This window comes from Vombatus ursinus, unplaced genomic scaffold (assembly GCF_900497805.2).
Source record: "Vombatus ursinus unplaced genomic scaffold, bare-nosed wombat genome assembly UNPS02014779.1, whole genome shotgun sequence".
NCBI lineage: Eukaryota > Metazoa > Chordata > Mammalia > Diprotodontia > Vombatidae > Vombatus > Vombatus ursinus.
Genome location: NW_020954557.1, coordinates 50,073,659 through 50,092,865, shown reverse-complemented (window position 1 = coordinate 50,092,865; position 19,207 = coordinate 50,073,659). Strand labels below are relative to the sequence as shown.

At 36.6% G+C, this 19,207-nt stretch overlaps 1 protein-coding gene across 1 annotated transcript in view; it reads left to right on the top strand.

The window, feature by feature from the left end:
- The window catches only part of XIRP2 (xin actin binding repeat containing 2), a 382,450-nt gene that overhangs the window by 340,664 nt on the left and 22,579 nt on the right, over window positions 1–19,207 (top strand). Inside the window, 2 exon segments of the mRNA XM_027865703.1 lie at window positions 588–703; window positions 18,026–18,110. Of these exon segments, the coding sequence (XP_027721504.1) occupies window positions 588–703; window positions 18,026–18,110 (201 nt within the window).

The following is a 19,207-nucleotide window of genomic DNA, read 5'->3' as shown; positions in this document are numbered from 1 at the left end:
CTTAAGCTGGAAAATTGTTTCACTTTTTTTGTGGGTTCTTTTGTTCCAGAATCCATTTAGAGGCTTGATTTAACATTATTTCCAAGGGAAACTGGGGAGAACTCAAGCAACTTCCTGCCTTATCTCTACCATCTTCTATAGAACATGTCTTACATGATTTTTAAACTCTTTTTTTTAGCTCTTCCATAAGTTCTACGTGGGCTTGGGATCACTTCACATTTTTCTTTGAGGCTTTACCCATAGGTGTTTTGACATTGTTATTCTCTTCTGACTTTATGTCTCGATCTTCCCTGTTACCATAATAACTTTCTATGGTCAGATTCTTTTTTTGTTGTTTTTTGCTTATCTTTTTTGGCCTTTTCACTTTCTTTTAAATTTGAGCTCTGCACCCAGGGTGAAGGAGCACTGTCTCAGGCCCTGGCTGTTTACCTGGTGCTGCCCTGATGATGCCCTGAGGTCCATGAGGGACCCTCATGTCTGATGCTGTGCTGAGGGGGTTGGGTAGGGGGTTGACTGGAGCTGCTGGAGGCTGGAAGAGTCTGGCAGATTACCTAATGTTGAGCCGGGGTCCTTGTGTTGGTGTCTAGCATGTGCTGAGGCTGTTGGAGTGTTTCTGCATTGATGTTTACCTGTTTCCCCAGGTCTGGCCGCTGGCAGCTTCCTGTTTGCTTAAGGCTACACTGGAGCAGATGAAGGGGGCCTGGTGCTGACAACCCTAAGTGCTGCCCATTTGCTTAGGCACCTGTAGGGTTGGCATCTACCTGTTTGCCCAGGGCTATGCTAAAGCAAATGGAGGTTCTCAGAACTGGAGTCATCCCCTTCCCCCTGGCTATGCTGAAGCATATGGTGGGTCCTGATGTTGGCACTTGCCTGTTCCACCACACTGGAGTTCAGCATCTCCCACTGGTTTGATGAGGTGGGGCTTACTTCTGGCTGGCTGGGATCTTTCCTGTCCTGGACTGTGCTCACCCAAGTGAGACAGATCTTTCCTGCTGATCTTCCAAGTTTTTGGGCTAAAACATTGTTTCACCTTATCTTTTTGCTGGTTCTGCTGTTTCAGGTTTTGTTTTGGGGGCATTATTTTATGGTTGTTTGGTGGTGAATGTGGGAGAGTTATGGTGATTTACTGCTCACTTGGCCATCTTGGCTCCCAAAAGTCCCCTAACATTTCTTATGTCCAGAATCACATTTCCAGCTGCCAGTTTGACATCACAACTTCAATATCACATCAACATCTTAAGCACAACTTGTCATACCAAGGTCCCTTGACATTTAACTCAAATGAACTTAAATGTCATACTCTTATACAGCACCACCCATTAGCCCCACCCATACCTGAAAACACTAAAATATACCTGGCTAGTGTTCACACAGCCTCAGTTTGAAATCCTTCAGAGATTTTCTCTTCTAGGTATTGCTAACTGTTAAGAAATTTTGCCTGACATCAAATTTAATTTTGCCTCTTTTCAACTTCTACCTTTGCTTCTGGTTCTGTCTGCTGAGGCCAAACAGAGCAAGTTGAACCCTTCTGCACAATGGTCCTTCAAATATTTGAACATGGAAATCATCCACAATGAGGATTCTCTTCTCTAGGCTAAACTACCCCAATTCCTTCATGTGATCCTTGGGTAGCAGCTCCTCTCATGCTTCCCATAGGGAGCACTAACTTCTCCCTCTCTCTATGGCTTATTTCCTTTCAATCTGCCTTGATGTTGGCAGGTTGAGGTTTCTCAGAAGGAGACTGACTGCTGAAATTCTTACAGTACTAGGGGTAACTGGTGACTTCTACTAATACTCTAGCCATGAGCTCCTACTGGTATGTTTTCCATAAACAAATCAACCACTATTAATCAACCCCAATCAAGATATTTACTGAAAACACAGATATTTACATAACATTTTACACATAAATTTCTATCAGACTCTTCCTATCAATGTGAATAATCACCATGTGGAAGTTGGGCACATGTTTAAAGTTCCAGGATAGTAAGATACATGATGGGAACGCGTGTGGCCCAGACAACTTAAAACTCTGGAACTACAGACCTTGATGACCCTTTCTTATCTCAAGAACTGTCCATAAAAAGCTATTTAGTGAAAGTAGCTTCTGTGTTGAACAAATGCTTCCACTGCTAAGTTGAGTTGATCTATACTGCTGAACTGTCACCTCCCTGGGCATGACATTTCAGCTAGATTATTCAATCAACTGGGGTGCTTCTCTGATGCTCCACTTCTAATCTGTCCTTTTGTTCATCTGTGCTTGCTCCTTATGGGTTACTGTAATATCTGTCACTTACAGCTTCAGGCTTAGCAGATGCTTTCAGCTGAAGTAATTTTATTCTCTTTTAGAAAAAGGCAATGGTTGGGGTGGGGGAAGGTAGAGAACCAAGATGATGTAGTATCAGCAAAATAGAACTGAACTCCCTAACACAATTTCTCCAATGAGGTATAGAAAATGCACTAGACCAAGTCCTGACTGGGAAATCCAAGAAAAATCAGAGTAAGTTATATTTCCAGAATAGGTCAGCATAGGGTAATGGAGAGGTCTGAAGACACTGGGCACAGGAGCTATGTACTGGGTAAAGAAGAGGTCCCATACCCATACAAGAGAACCTCAGCCTCATGAAGGATACAGGGACAGGTGCCAGCTGGCAGCTTTGTTGTTTGCTATCTGGTACTGGGTCAGATCCAGGATGAACCAAGAAGAATACCTGTGCCAAAAGGAGGCCTTCCAAGGTAAGGTGCCTTTGTAGACCCTGGGCAATATGTGAGAAAAGAATAAATTCAGAAGCAAGCAGCTGCAGTGTGGATCAAACCTAAGGAATAGTGAGGTCTTATTTCCAACTACCAGACCAGTATGATGCTAGCAGTAGTATAACCAGGGCCAAAATCTCAAACCAAAAGGAAGCCTACAGTTTCTAGTTTTCCCAACAGTTTTTGTTGAATAGTGAGCTTTTACCTATCTAGGTAGAATTTTTGGAAATATCGCACACTGGGCTACTGTGCTTACTTACTTCTGTATATTTTGTACATAATCTGTTCCACTTTTTACTCTCTTTATTTCTGACCCAGTATCAAGTTATTTTGATGATTATAGCTTTATAGTAGATACTACTAAGGCCCCTTTATTTCACATTTTTTTAAATAATTCCCTTAATAGTCTTGTTTTTTATTCCTCTAGGTGAATGGTTACTATTTTTTTTTTTAGCTCTATAAAATAATACTTTGGTGGTTTGACTGATATGTCACTGAATAAGTAAACTAATTTAGGTAGCATTATCATTTTTATTATATTGGCTCAGTCTACCCATGAGGAATTAATGCTTCTCCAATTATTTAGATCCATCATTATATCAAAAGTGTTTTATAATTGCATTCACAAATTCCTGTGTGTCTTAGCAGATAGACTCCCAAGCATTTTAAGCTATCTGTAGTTATTTTTAAAATCACTTCATTTTTATAAATCAATCAAGATCCACCTTTTTACCCTCCACCTCCAAGCCTCCTACCCCAGAAAAACAAAACCCATTGGAAGTATGTATAGTTAATCAAAATTAATTTTCACATTGCCTATTTCCAAAAAAAAAGTCTCATTCTGCATTCTGAGTCCTTCACCTCTCTATTTTGAGGGGATTAGCATGCTTCCTTATTAGTTCTCTGGAATCCTGGTTGGTCACTATGCTGATAAAAGTTCATCACAGTAGTATTCCAACACATTTATAGACCATAAACTGTGCATTCATTCCCTAATTGGTGGGCATGCCCTCAGATTCCCACTTTGCTTTCTCAAATAGAGCTATGAATATTTTTGTATATAAGTTTGTGTTCCTTAGCAAAAGTAAAACAATCTTTAATATACCCTTTCTCTAATTCCCCTTCCCCCTATTTCCTCTTTTCCTTCCATTTCCCATTAAATGAAATGTATTCCTGTTCCCAACTATATGTTGGTGTGTATATGTATTCTTCCTTCTTTTGATCAGTTCAGATGAAGTTTAAGAGTCAGTCATTCCCCTTGTCTTCTTATCCCCTTCTCCTTGTTTGTATAGATGTTTACTTGTGCTCCCTGATTATGTAAGATAATTTTACCTAACCTCCCTTTTCCTTTCCCACCCCCATGTCTATGCATTCCTCTTCCCTTTTCCCCCATTGTTTTCCTATGAACATCAAAACATAGCAGAAACACTACCAGGCCTTGTCTAATGTAATATCATATTCCTTGCCTTATGTAATATCATATTCCAAGTTCTCTGCTCCAGTATAGAGGTAGGTATTAAATAGAATGTGATCCTGACTGTGACTTCTTAGCACTTGAATTCTTTCTTCCTGGCTACTTGAAATATTTGATCTGGAAGTTCTGGATTTTGGTAATGATATTCCTGGACAGTTTTTATTTTGAGCTTTCTTTCACAAAGTACCCAGTGGATTCTTTCTATTTACACTTTATCTTCTAGTTCTAAGAACTCTGGGCAATTTTAAGATTTCTTGAAATATGAAGTCTAGGCTGTCTTTTTTTTTTGACATAGTGTTCAGATAGTCAGTGATTCTTAATTTTTTTTCTCTCAGTTGTTTTCCATTTTGGTTGTTTTCACTCTGGAATACTTTATTCTTTTTTATGTTTTTTTAACAGCTTTTTGACTTTGTTTTAGCATTTCTTGTTTCCTCATAAAGTCATTGGCTTCTCTTTGGTCCATTCTAATTTTCAAGGAACTTGCTGCTTGAGTAGAGCTGTTTGTGCCAAACAGTTAATTCCCTTTCCAATTATTTCTTCTATGGCTCCTTTTCCCCTCAAACACTTTCAATTTGTTCATTTTAAAAAAATTAACTCTTTTTAAAAAATTCTTCTCTTCCTCTCTTCAAGAAATTCTAGTTGGGTGTATGTCCAAGCTTTGTTTTCCTTTGAGACACTGCTTGTAGATGTTTTGGAGTAATTTCTTTCTTCTAGGTTTGTGTCTTGAGCATCCCTGCCACCATTATAGCTCATTATGTGGGATTCTTTTTTTTTTGTTTGCCCATTCTTTTAACTTACTCCCTAACTGCGTACTTTATCTGAGGGATAGGTCAGGATCCTACGAGCTTCCGGTATTCCCAAAGTGTTCTGATACAATGCAGAGTTAGATTGCTATCTGCAGGTTCTTGACCTGGGTTTGGACTAGCACAAGAGTATACCACTGCTGGACTCTATCCCTACCAGCCAACTGGAAAGTTTTACTGGTTGACTGGCAAAATAGTAGAATCACCTTTGGTCTTGCGATGCCTGCTTTGGCAAATTTCTCTGTTGGCTGATCTAGATGTATTGATGACCTGCTCTGAGTCTAGTTATTCCCCCACAATCTTTAACCTGGGCTGGAAGCTAGAACTACTTCTGGAATTGGAATCCATGTTTCTACTTATTTACTACTAAACTTTTTCCTCCCTCAGTATGCAGCTCACGACCATTACCACTCCTTTCCAACACCCCTAGGTACAGGTTTCCTCCTGGTTCCTTACTGGATCTGTGACCTGGAACTGGGTAATGAGTGTCATAGTTTCCAGATGTCACCTGTTCTCACACCCTGCACTGGTTCAGGGTGTCTTTGGGACCTTTTCTTGTCTTAGTGCACAGTCTGGTCATCTTTCAGTCCCTGAATGTTGGAATACTTTGCACAGGACATTCCTGCCCAGACCTTGTCCCTAGTGTCTGCAGACCTCTCTCCCTGTCTCTTAAGCTAGAAAATGATTCACTATGATTTTTTTCTTAGATTTTCTAACCAGGATTCAGTACGAAATGTGCTAGGAATGCTGCTACTCAGCCATATTGATTCCTCCTACTATCTTTTTAATGCATTAGCTGGGTCCTCTCTGTGAAATACCTCCCTTATCTTATGGTTAGTAACTATTCTCATGTACTAAATCACAATCAGGGAAAATACATTTGTCTTATAGTCATAAAATAGTTCTGTGTTCATATTTCTGAAATTATTAATTGAAAAGTTCTCCAATTTTGCATATCTAAATGAACTATTGAAACCCAAAACACTGATACAGACTGTCTTGTGTTAGTTCTGAAGTTCTGTGGCCTGCCATACTCAAATGAGCAACTGAAGCAGACAATTCAGAAAAGGTATTCTCAGAACACTGAAAGAGGCTTTTACCTCAAACAACTGAATTGTAGAGTTGCATCCCATCTTACATCATATGACATAGACTCAATGCCCTTCACCATGTTTCTTGCCCTCATCTAGAGACTTTTCATGCCTTAAACTGTGATCCCCAGACCTGTACACAATACACCAGATATGATCTGACCAGAAGAGAATAAGAGAGACTATCACTTCCTCATGTCTGAAAGTTATGCCTCTAAATGCAGCCAAAGAGGCCATTAGCTTCTTTTGACTATATAGTTACTATGTTACCATGCTTCCTCTCTCCTATATTTGCAAAGTTATTTTTTGAACCCAAGTGCAAGACATTAATTACATTTATATGGATTGAATTTCATCTTATTAGATTCAATCCAGTGTCTTTCAAGATCTTTTTGGATCCTAATATTGTCATTCAAGGTGTTATCTATTCCTTCCAGTTTTGTGTCATTTGCAAACTTGATGAACACACCATCTAAACTTTTATCCAAACACAAATATCTGGCAAATTCCACTGCAAATCTTCTTCCAGGTTGGAATGGAACCATTAATGAGTTTGGATCCAACCATTCAGTCAACTAGAAACTCCCCCAATTGTATCATCTTGTCCACATCAATAAATTTTTTCCCTACAAGAGCAGGATCAAAAGTTTTGTTAAATGCTTTGCTAAACTCTAGGTAAATGATATCCCTATCATTTGTCGTATTTTTCTAATCTAAACTATAGTAGCCCAGTCAGAATAAGGAAGGAAGTTGAGTTTCATATGACATATTCTTGATGGCCCCATGCTGATTTTTTTGTTACTCATTCCCATTTTTGGATATTCAACAACCATCTCTAAAATGATCTTTTCTAGAATTTTCCTAAAAGTTAAGCTTGCTAATCTTTGGAGTCTTTCCTTCTCCTTCACCCCCCCAAAAGTGGGGACATTTGACCTTCTCTAGTCCTATGCTATTTCTCATGTTTTCCATGATCTTTCAGATGGTACAGACTCAGTAATCACATCTGCCAGTTCTTTTAGTACCTGAGGAAGTAGTTCATCTGAATCTTTTGACTTGAATTCATCAAGAGAAATAAGATGATCTCTTATAATTCCTTTCTTTTCCTTGGGCATCAAATCCCCATTAGCCATTTTTGTTCTGTCACTCACTACCAGTATAAAAATAATTCAAAATAAAAAGGGTCAAGCAAAATAAAAGTTGGATAGATCTAATTTCTCTTTGTTGTCAGTTATCATTGTGCCATACGCCTCATGCAGTGTTCCTATCCCTTTGATCCTTTTTTCCCCCAATATGGCTTTAATAATACCCAATTTTATTGCTCAGCTTTCGCTAACACTTTCAGTTCATTCTAAATTTTAACATTCCTAACACTATTTTAGAGGATCAAGCCATGTTCTTGTTTTCATTCTCTTTACCTAATGTTGCTGTATTTCACACACACATCTATGTGTGTATGCATATGTGTGTATGCATGCATTTAAATGTATATGTTATATATATATATTTCTATGTGTGTGTATATAGATATATAATCTAGATTGGTTAGTTCCCTGTGTATTGCTATCAGTTTCTTCAAACACCTTCCATTTTTTCTTATTTTAGCATTCTTTTCCTTTGTGTCTTCAGAATTACAATCTTGAGTGTCCAATGCTTCCTAATCTACCTTTACATATACAGTTTTTATGCATGGAATCCCACCTCTCCTCTCTGAACCTTTGAAGTATGATTTTCTTTTATCTTTAAATGTAGGGTGCATGCCCAACTCTTTTCCTATCACAAATTCTAGGAAGGAGTAGTCACTTCCCTCTAGGATACCCATCATTTTCACCTCATTTCTTCCCTATTATTGAGAACTGTATGCAGTCTAAAACTTCCTATTGTTTCCTCTACCTTTTCTAGGATTGAAGTATCATTAAGGCAAGTAATAAAATTATTAGTGCTCTTATTTTGGCAGAGAGAGTGCTAGTGTAATATCTGGATAATGGAATTCACCCATCAGTACAATGTCATGTATCTGGGTCAGGTTTGTGGCCTCTATAAACATCTCATCTATCTCCATTTCTTCTTTCTATTAGGGGTTGGGGGCCAGGGAATTTGTGCACAGGATAGTAAACCAGGGCAGGAGGGCCAAATCCTGCTAGCTTCCTGTTTTTGAATGGCCATTGGGCTAAGAATGTTTTTCTTTTACGTTTTTAAATACAATAAAATTTTATTTAAATATGTAGAAAAAAAAACATTCTTAGCTCTTTGGCCATACAAAAACAGATAGTGACCTGGATTTGGCCCATAGGCCACATAGTTTGCTGACCCCTGATAGAGTATATTGTAATGAAAAAAGTTACATCTGTTTTTCCTTTAATTGATCTTCATTCATATCTTCTCCACCATCCTCCCGCTCTTATTCCTAGATTTCCTCACATGGGGATACTTTCTTAATATATTATACTAGTCTATACTTCCCTATACTATTTCCTCTTTCCCTATGCTATTTCTTTTGAATAAGCTCTATTTATCCAGTCTTGGGTTTCATTTGACCAAGTCTCAGTGATACCTACTAGATAGATTTGTTTACTTACAGAAAAACCTCTAGTTCCCCTTCCACTTTGCCTAGCATTGGATATCTGTGTTTTGATATTTGAGGCCATTGATTTTTACTAGTCTCCTTTTTGCTATTTTGTACCCTGTGAATTTCTTTCTTCCTTCTTTATGATAGCTACTCTATATATGGTACCTAATTTGATGTCCATATAAAAACAATTTTCTCAGCCTTCCTGCCTCCATGTTTTTTTTTTAAGTTAAAAGTTATTTTGATTAACTTAGCAAAGATAGGGATAGGAACTTACTGGACCTTCATTAATAGATGGAAACCCTGAGGAAGGAAACTCCATTTACCAACACAAGTTGTCAACTTCTCTGATAATCATATTCTTTAAGAGTTGCTTAGAGTCCTGAGAGATTAATTGACTTTCCCATGGTCATGGAGACAATATATATCAGAAAATGGATTTGTGTTCAGATCTTCCTTACATCAAGGCTGGCTCTCTATGCACTGTGTTATGCTGCCTATTTTAGATTTGTAAGATATCTAGAAAATAGATCTTTACCAGTCTTGGTTAGATTCATTCCATAACTGGTCTAGAATCAGACCAAACACTTCTCTGTTTCACCAACCAGCCCATTTGCCAATCCATTTTTACCAATTTCCTTTACCTACCAGTTGGTTCTACTTAACTTTTTTTTCTTTACTGTGCCTTGCCATCTATCTCTTTCCTTAAGTCCTTCTCTTCAGGTCTTTACTCCTTTATCTTTCTTCAGCCTCTTCTCACAGAAGTTAGAATTAGTCCCTGGATTTGGTGATTGCTTTCCTTCATATTTTCCTCAATTTCTTCTCCCTGAATCAAAATTTTCACCTTGTTCAAAAGTTTATACCACTCCAAATCACTAACACAATTGCGCTTTTTTTATGCAGCTCAAATCTCTCTTATCTCCTTCTCCCTTCAATCTTCTTCCACAGAAACCACAAGATGAATAACTATACATAAGCATTTTTCTCTTTCCCCCACCTATTTTTGATAAAAACTGTTGTGATTAATTTTTCAACGTTCTCAGAAAATATATTCTTTCTAGGCAAGTTATTATGTGTGCCATATCTCTGGCTAAGGGTGTATGTTAAACCTTGGTCTAAAGTTCAAATTTCATTCTCAGAGAGAGACATCCTGTCTTCTGTTCCATGATATATGCCAGGTGAGTTCCTATCCCCCTAGCCTATGTATGGCACTATATTCATCGATAGATAGTCTAGTCCACTTATGCAATTCTGTCTTCTTATGCTTCTTCCTAGGATACTCTGTTCCCTGTTTTTTAATCATATAAAATTCTAAGACATTGTAACCTCAGAGATAACTTTATTCAACCTTTACTGGATATCAACATCAATCAAGACATTAGAAGAGGAGGTTCACCAAGAGTGTTTACTAGTTTCTATGGAAAAGCCTGTACAAAATCCCAATAGAGGAGAGATTTTTGATGATGAGATATTCCAGCTGTTTCTCTTTGTGAATGACATTGTGGTGATTGCATCAATTCCAGATCCCCATAGGCTAATTATAAGAGGGTCACTCAAAATAGATTGATCTAGTTATCTATCTGGCTCATACTGTTATCCACTTATCTTTCTGGACAAAGCAATCCAGTAATCAAATCAACACTGTATACCTGGAAAGGACATATCAATCAATTGCCTTATGGATCCATTCACCATCTTTATACTGACTTTACAATAAAAAACATTCTTCCCTGGGCACACCCCTACTATAAGTGTGTTCTTCCTCTGTAGAATATGAACTTTGTAAGGGTTGGAGGGAAGATCTTGCTTTTTCTTCTTATATCCCCAGTATTTTGCATAGTGCCTGACACATACAAGTGATTTCTCACTCATTCAGATATTTTGATTGAGATAAGTGTTAAAATGGAACAAAGTATCAATTGATAATAGAAAACAGAAGATAACTTCTGGAGTCTAGGATTATTAGAATTATAGATAATAAATAATAGACTATTTTCCTAGTATCAGAAAATGAAGAAGAGAGTAAGAAATAAGAATTAGAAAGATGATAGAGACCAAAGTGAATTGATGGTCTTTTCAATCATGAAAATAATCATTACTGAAAGAAAAAAAAACAACTAAACCTATGATTTCAATGATATAGAGGGCTTCTTCTCTCTTTTTCTGCAGCTGATAGTGTTTGGGGCCTAGAACAGTAAGGGGTTAAGTGACTTGCCCAGGGGTCACATAGCTAGTAAATGTCCCAGCCAAGATGTGAACCCAGATCTTCTTGACTCTGAAATCAGTTCTGTAGTCATTGAACCACACTGCCTCTCTCTCAAAAAAAGATATCTGGAGTATTTATAGACAAAAAAAGCCTACTTGAAAGTTCGTTACTGTTACCTTTTCCATTATTTGTGACTAATTTAGTAAATCACCACTAATTTGATGCTTGCTGAAATACGGTGGCTAGGAAGAAAAAAAATGTCAGGAACCAGGGTGGGCTATGAAAGAACCATTAGCCCTGTTACCTTGGCCCAGTCATTCTATCATAGGATGTATCCATGATGGAGGGAATGGTTTTAGCGTCCATATGTCAGCTGCTCTGCTTTGAAAGAAAGGTGAAATATTTTCCATCTTTCTCTCCTGCTATTCCTTCTGCCTCTGCCTCTCAAAAGTTATTTCCCATTCTGTTTATAATACTCTAATCCCACAGTGTTCAATTAGACCCCACCCCCCCGTACACAAACATTTCTGATTATTTTTAGAGTTTGAAAGCTTTACTGCAAAGGAAAATCTCAATTCCATTCAACAAATATTTATAAAGCATGTGTAATATGGAAACCCCTATGCTTGACAGTGTTGAGAGAGGTACAGAGGTAAGTGAAATATATTCTTTATCCTCAAACTGCTTACAGTCTAGCAGGGACAGGGGAGGTCTTTAGGAGAGATATACCCAAATAAACACTATACAAAGTGTGGTATGGAGGTAGATAAAAGGTAGTGCTATTTGAGTTCAAATAAGTAGAGACATAAACATGGTTATATACCACATATTTCATATCTCTACTTTATAATAATTTGTAGCCAACATCACATAGTTTAATGTTTGGAAAATATTACCACCTTTGGTGATAATGTTCACAGTTTCATTGTCATTATGTAAACTTTCTGAGTTTCTATCTTTTCTTTCATAAATTTATATTTTCCTGTCATTCCAGAATTTCTTTTGATTTATTATTTCCTGTATCTGTATTGGATTCAGATGATATGAGCTTATCCTTAACAGAGTCAAATAAAACTTCTAGAAAGCTTCTTTTATTAGGATGAGTTGAGTTTTTGTATCTATATCCTGCTTTGGGTTTTGTTGAATACATATCATTGTATATATAAAGAATAGTATTGACGGCCCTTCTGAGATTCATTGTTTTATAGGTCATCTTTATGTCTGATAGAGAGATGCCTTTCAGCTCTTTTGGATTCCAGGAATGTGGACCATAAATAAACCTTTTCAAAAAGAAGAGTTGTAATATCAGGTCTCTGGTAGTTAATTTTATCTCTGCTGACAAACTTATTTAGTACATTTTCCCTTGTGGAACTGATTCTTTATACCCTATTTTTTGGAAAAAAAACAGTCTATATTTATGAATAAACAAAAAAATGTAAAAGTCTTGGCCTTAGAGTTAAACATGACAGAAGCATAAGGATTTTTAACTCTAGAAAGAGTTTAAATTAATTGAGTTACAAATTTTACTCTAGATTTCATAATTCAACCTGCATAATTCATATTTCTGTTTATATTTATAATTTCTTTTCTCTAGGGAGTTATGCTTGCTGACTTTCTTTTAGAAGAAATCATTTTTGAACAGCCTAAAAAACCCTGAACCTTTTTCATTCTATTATAATATTAATAATCTTTAAAAAAAAAAAAAACTAACTCCTAGGGAGCTATGTATATTTTAGGGAAGTTAGCTTTTTAGTCTATTTTAGAATTGCAGCACAGGAAAAGAATCAATCATCAAGCATTTATTAAGCACCTACTATGTGCCAGGAAATCTGCTAGATGCTGGGGATACAAAGACAAAAGTGACAAAGTCATTGCCCTCAACAAGTTTACCATTTTATCAAGAATGCAAAATAGACTCAAATTTTCTTTTCCTCCTAACAGGACAGAATGAAAGGCCTCCTAGAGGACCCTTCAATACCTATGCTATCAGACAGAGCCAGCTCAGATCATACAGGATGGGTCATCCAACCCCAGTAAATTTTCAGCAGAATGGAGCAAGACTAGAGTCTGGACTGAAGTCCAGAAAGACTAGAACTGAATGTAGCTTCTCAAATTCTTATCCTCTTAGGCTCCCAGGCTTCAGTCCTTAGACATTTTGGATCCTGTAACGAAAAGAAATCTCTTAGTGTATAATTGCCAAGGTAGAAATATATGACTCTAAAATAATTTTCTTCACCCTTAAACTCCAAGTAATTTTGTCAAGTGGTGTTCTGTTGCCAAATACCTACCGAGCTCTAAATGACCAGTCAGTCTGATCAAATCTGTCAAATAAATGGTGAATTTGAGGCAATTTTTTGATGTCATGTACAGCTATACAGAAATTGTTTGAATGAATTTTACAAAAATATTTTCAAATGCTCATGCTTTCTCTATCTTTAAGAAGACTTCAACAATTCCCTGAAGATGCCAAATACTATTTCTTATATATGCCTGGTTTAACATGATGATTTTGAACTAATCGGGTCCAAGAAATAGTGTAGAGGGGAAAAATTGTCTCCCTTATTTTTTTCACCAATGTTACTTATTGGATGACTGGGCTATCAGTCACCATCAAACCAGCCAAACACATTTTCAGTTTGTTGCTATAGACTAGAGTGCTGGCTGACTGGAAACTTAGTCAGCCAGTGTTAGAGATGCAAGAATATTAGTGGATTTTAGGGTGATGAATGAACCCATGAATGACCAAGGCAACAGTCTAGGACTAGCAGCTTATCTGTGTGCTGACATGTACTAATTGAATGCTCAGAGTCTCCATTGCTCCTTTTAAGTGGAAGGAGGGAATTAAACCTGGGGTCTGGGCTTCCCCTAATATTGTAGTGTCACCAAACGTCCCTTTCATGCAGGCAACACAGGTTAGCTTTAGTGAAACAATAGTGGTTAGGCATCTTGAGATACTAACAAAGAGGCACTTTCACATTGCTGCTATTATTATGATAGAGGGCGTGGTGCTTTGCTTATCACCTTCAACAAGTCCACTTTACACTTAGGGGTCAGATTGTCAGCAGAAATACTTCTATCCACAGGAAATAAAATCACTCAGAATATAGGTAATCATCTTCAGACTCAGTTTAAACAAGCAGTTTGAGACCATAAACCTTATTTACACTTAATGGAACTGTGCCTACTTGGAAAATAGGAAAATATATTTAGGGAGAGGAAAGTGAATAAAAATCTAGTATAAAGCCAAACAGACCTTTGAATTTTATTATTTATCACCAAATATGTGTAATTCAGATAAATTTATAACAATCTTTAAAAAATAATATGTTAAGCCCTGTCATTTAAATAATAGAAAGGATTTTTTTCTCACAGATTCTTACAACTTTTGAAATATTTTGCTCTGATGGACAGTACATACTGACTGGTGTTTCCATCTGTTTGACAGAGATGGGAAGAACATTAGCAGATCATAACCTTTGATTATCTTGTTAAAAATAAGATAAGTGATGGATAAAACTGCTAAATTACCGGGTCAGACCTCTGTTTTTCCATTATGGTAAGGCAACTGCGATATGCTATTTGGCCAATTTTTTCATACATTTCTCTGCAGGTAACATGGTAGGAACAAGAATAATAGTGAGCTACTTTGTTGCATTTTGTTCTGTTTTTCTCTTAAGGATGCTAGTGAGATGACTTCTGTACTTGTGACGTGCTTTATGCGCATCAGCTCACTAGAAATTTGCAATATATTCTCTTGCATTGGTAATGATTTTGAAAACCAGAGAGATTGGCATGAAGAGCTGTCATAATTCCAAATACTTGGTAAATGTCTTTCTAGGAGGTTTCTGTACCAACAAGAGGTTATTGTAATGTATCTATCTATTGGCATATATAAAGCTAGATTTGTGCAGGACTAACAAAAGGGACTAGATCTATAATTTAATTGATATTGGGAATTCCTGAATGAGGACCCTGCCTCTACTAATTCTGGTCAGCTCCTTCTCTGCAGCTTATTGTCTTAAAGAGCTAGAGCAATGACAGGTAAAGTGACTTGGCACACATATATCACATGGCTAGTATGTAACAGAGATGGGATCTAAGCCTATATCTTCCTGACTCTGAAGACAATCTTCTATCAACTACACCACTCACATAACTTCACAGCCTTTCACATGTTGTACAGACACAGTAAAATTTTGCATTTGCTTGGAATTTCCTGTTTTCCCTTTCAAGTGGATTTGCACATTTCATCATTAGCAACATCACTCTATGAATTATTGTAGAAACAACTCTGAAATAGATGCATTAATATTCCTCTTTTACAGAGGAAGGAACTGAGGAACATGATGATTTTAGGGAACTTTCCCCAGGTTGCCTGGGCTAATGGTAGAGTATTTGAAACTAGATCTCAGGTATTGTGACTCTCGACTGGGCACTTTTTCAAATAAAGCATGTTCTTTTTACTTCAGTGAAAACACTTTATCCCTAAGATAGGTTATTTGAATTTAATTTCCCAGTTTGCTGATCATTTAATATGAATTTACATACACAGTTTTGGCCAGGTTCTTAATGCATCTTATTTAGACATGTTGATTTTTCTCCTTAAACATTATGTTACTCTATCCTTTTACCTGTGCTTCTATATTACAAGATCCAGTAATTGTGTTAACAACAAACAAAAAGAAATGAGTCAGATTTAAAGGTTAAGCAATACAGAGGGGTGGGAGGAATACAGTATACTTAATGATGGAAACACAAATCTTGGAATATTTTTCAAGAAGGATTATGTGTAAGTTACTGCAACCAAGGGACACTAAAATTGATACATTGACCACTAACATACCAAACAAGTATAGCAATTACAGTTCTATTTAGTAATAGCACACCAGTGCCCAAGTAGGAGCTCACTACTCTAAATTAAATTGATGTACACTCTTAGTGCTCATGTTTGTGGCATGCTCTGCTAATGCAAATTACAAATGGTAGGCTTTGTATTGTTTTTCACTCCAAGTGAATAAAGCCTAAAAAGTAAGAATTACCCCCAAATAAATGAGGGATTTAAGAAATCTGTTTTCAAACCTCATAGAAGTCAACTCTTTTTCTTCTGTTCATGTGGGATATATGTCTTTCTCTTTTATGGATGACACAGATGAATGCTAATTACTTCAACCTCATGACTGAATCATCTACAAATTTATACAATATCAAATATGGTGCTGTGCTTTCTTTTCTCATGTGCCTGGCTTTTGAAGCTCTTATATTTTTCTATTCCTTAATTTCCTAAATATTTGCTCAGGATTTTTCTCCAGTGGATATGCAAAAGATTCATAATGTTTCTAACCTTGTTTTTTTTTAAATAATTTTTAATAATTAAAAACTTTTAACATCTCCAAAAAAATTTCTAGTATTCCTTTCTCTTCCTAGAAGGCTATCCCATACAACAAATAGTATTTTTTTTAAATCTACAAAATTTATTAATATATCAAAAAAGTCTGAAAATGTTTAATGTTTACCACCCATGGGTCTCCCACCTGTGCAAAGGGGAGGTGAAACGTCATCTCATATCTGTTCTTTGGAGACATTTATTTTTTGTAATTTGTAATTTTGTGACATTCACTTTTGATTATTTTTTGGTTGTTCTTTCCGTTTAAGTTGTTTTAGTTATTGTGTATATTATTTTCTTGGCCCTGCTTCCTTCACTCTGCATCATATCATTTAAATTGCCTCATGCTTCTCCGTATTCATCTTATGTATCATTTCTTACATCACAGTAATATTATGTTACATTTATGCACCACAATTCGTTTAGCCATTCTCCAATTGATGGACATCTACTTTGTAATTTTTCCTACTTTGACCTCCTCAGTTAAAAAAAATGTAAGAATTGTCATGGTATGGTTATTAACCTCTGTCTCACCTTCAACCCCCAGCCCCCAGCTACCTGCAGTGAGAATCATTGATCCCTCAAGCCTAAGGCTCTTGCTGTCCTTAAATAAAACATAGTGTATATTAGACCTTTTTGCCAGGACTTCTGACTCCTATGAAGTTCAAAGAACATTTCTATAGGACACATCTCATTAGGAAGAATTTGAGGAACTACCCAAGTTGTTGAGTCATATTGGAACTTTATTTTATCAAATAAAATGGATCACTGACTGAAGTGAAGAAATGGATATTTTTAAATGTATATTTTTCATTGTTCTGAGTTGGGGGTAGATAGTGTGTACTCTCCTAGTTTTAAAATATTTTTCATTGAAGTGTTTTGTCTTTGTGTGACAGTCATCTAGTTCTCTTGGCATTGCCTTAATTGGAGTATGTAGGTAATTTTGGGGCAGCTAGGTGGCACAGTGTATAGAGTGCTGGACTGGGAGTCAGAAAGACCTGAGATCAAATCCAGTCTCAGAAACTTCCTGTGTGACCTTGGACAAGTCATTTAGCTTCTTTTTGCCATTGGAGAAGGAAATGGCAAACCACCCCAGTATCTTTGCCAAAAAAACCCTTGGACAGAGATCTACATAGCCAAGAAGGGTCAGATATGACTGAAAACAACTGAACAGCAACAATAATTTGGGTAGTTCACTGGTTACAACTTGCTATTGTCACTTGACTGGCCTTTTTTCTAAATATACATTTTTCTGCTGAAACTTTTAATACCATTTATCCTGTATGAGTTTTCATTGGCAAAATGCTACAGGCTGCCCAGGACCATCATTTACTTCTCCATTACCATTTACTAATAATCTTCAACTTTAATTTCTGTGATTAAAAAGGGTTTAGGTATGGTTCTAGCAAAAGACTCTATCTGCTTTGTGAGGATTAGCCTAAATAAATAAGAAAAGGTTCATTTTCAGTAGGTTGGCCACTTGGTGACAATTTCTTTGGTCACGGCAACCCATGAAACAAAGAAAAAGACAAGATAGTCTTTAACCCATGGAGTGGAATTTGGGGGAGGAGAGGAACAAGAAGCTCAGTGTTCAATAGTCCAGGTTCTTGAAGTTGGGGTTGGATAATAGCAGTTAGCAGTCAAGAGCGTGAATAAAGGAGCATTTATCTGCCAGTCACATAGATAGCAAGGTAGAGTGCATCTACACTGAGCCTGGCATAAGAGGTTCCTTATATGCATAATTTTAGGGCAGCATTCATAAGCAAAACATTATTCAGTGTATCATTGTGTGAAACAAATAAAAGAAAAATGGCTATTCATTAAACACAGGTGGTTACACAAAAAAGAATTGAAGAAAAATATATTTTAGTTACAGAAGATAGTTATTGTCTTAATATAGCTGGTCTCACTAAATCAAAGAAATTTGATCATCAGACCAGATGGGGAAGAGAATTTTCCCAGGACTTTGTAATCCTCCACCTTCAGCAACTAAGTCTTTTTGTACTAATAAAAGAAGAAAAAGAGACACCAAAGGACATTGACTGATGCAGCTGGCTTGTAGTTCACTAGGGGTCATTTACAGCAAAATGGCCAATACAGAACAAGATGGTGGCTTCATGCCTTAAAGGAGGAGGAGAGCAGGGTCTATATATTATGCACATATGTCAAGGAAGTTCATGGTGCAATTACAGCGGGGTTGGTAAGGGATATTAAAGTAAGGATAGCAAGAAGGTTCACTGAAAACTGTCGACCTCAGTATACTTGCTGAAGTCAATCTGTGGAGGCCAACCAGGAAAGGTAATTTTTTCCAGTTCTCCAATACCTGCATAAAACATTTATTGTTTTTAATTTTGGTTTATTTATTTTTCAGAGAAAGAAATTTCCATTTCACTGGATATTTTATTTTCTTATATCCCTATGCAAAATAACATACTTTTTGTAAAAATAAAATATTTTCCAATTACATGGAAAGATAGTTTTCAACATTCATTTTTACAAAATTTTGAGTAGAACAATTATTTTCGATGATATGGATTAACACATTTTCATGAATAAGCAAAGCAATCAATCAATAAGCAGTTATTAAGTATCTAAATATGTGCTAGGCACTATAGATATAAATATGAAGGATGAAATAATTCCTTCTCTCAAGGGCCTTAAATTCTAAATGAGGAGATAAATACTTAAAAGTAGTTAAGACATATATGGTACTTGGAAGGGAGGTCTGTAGCAGTTGGGAGAATTGGAAAAGGCTTCATGTGGTGCTTGAGCTTCATCTTGAAAGAATAGAGGGTTGCTATGAGGTAGATGTGAGGAAGGAATGAATTTTAGGCATGGGGATGGCCATTCCAAAAGCACAGAGAGGAGACAGACTGTTGTGTGTGAGGAATAGAGACTGTTGCTGTTTCTCCTGCAAACTAAGATTATTA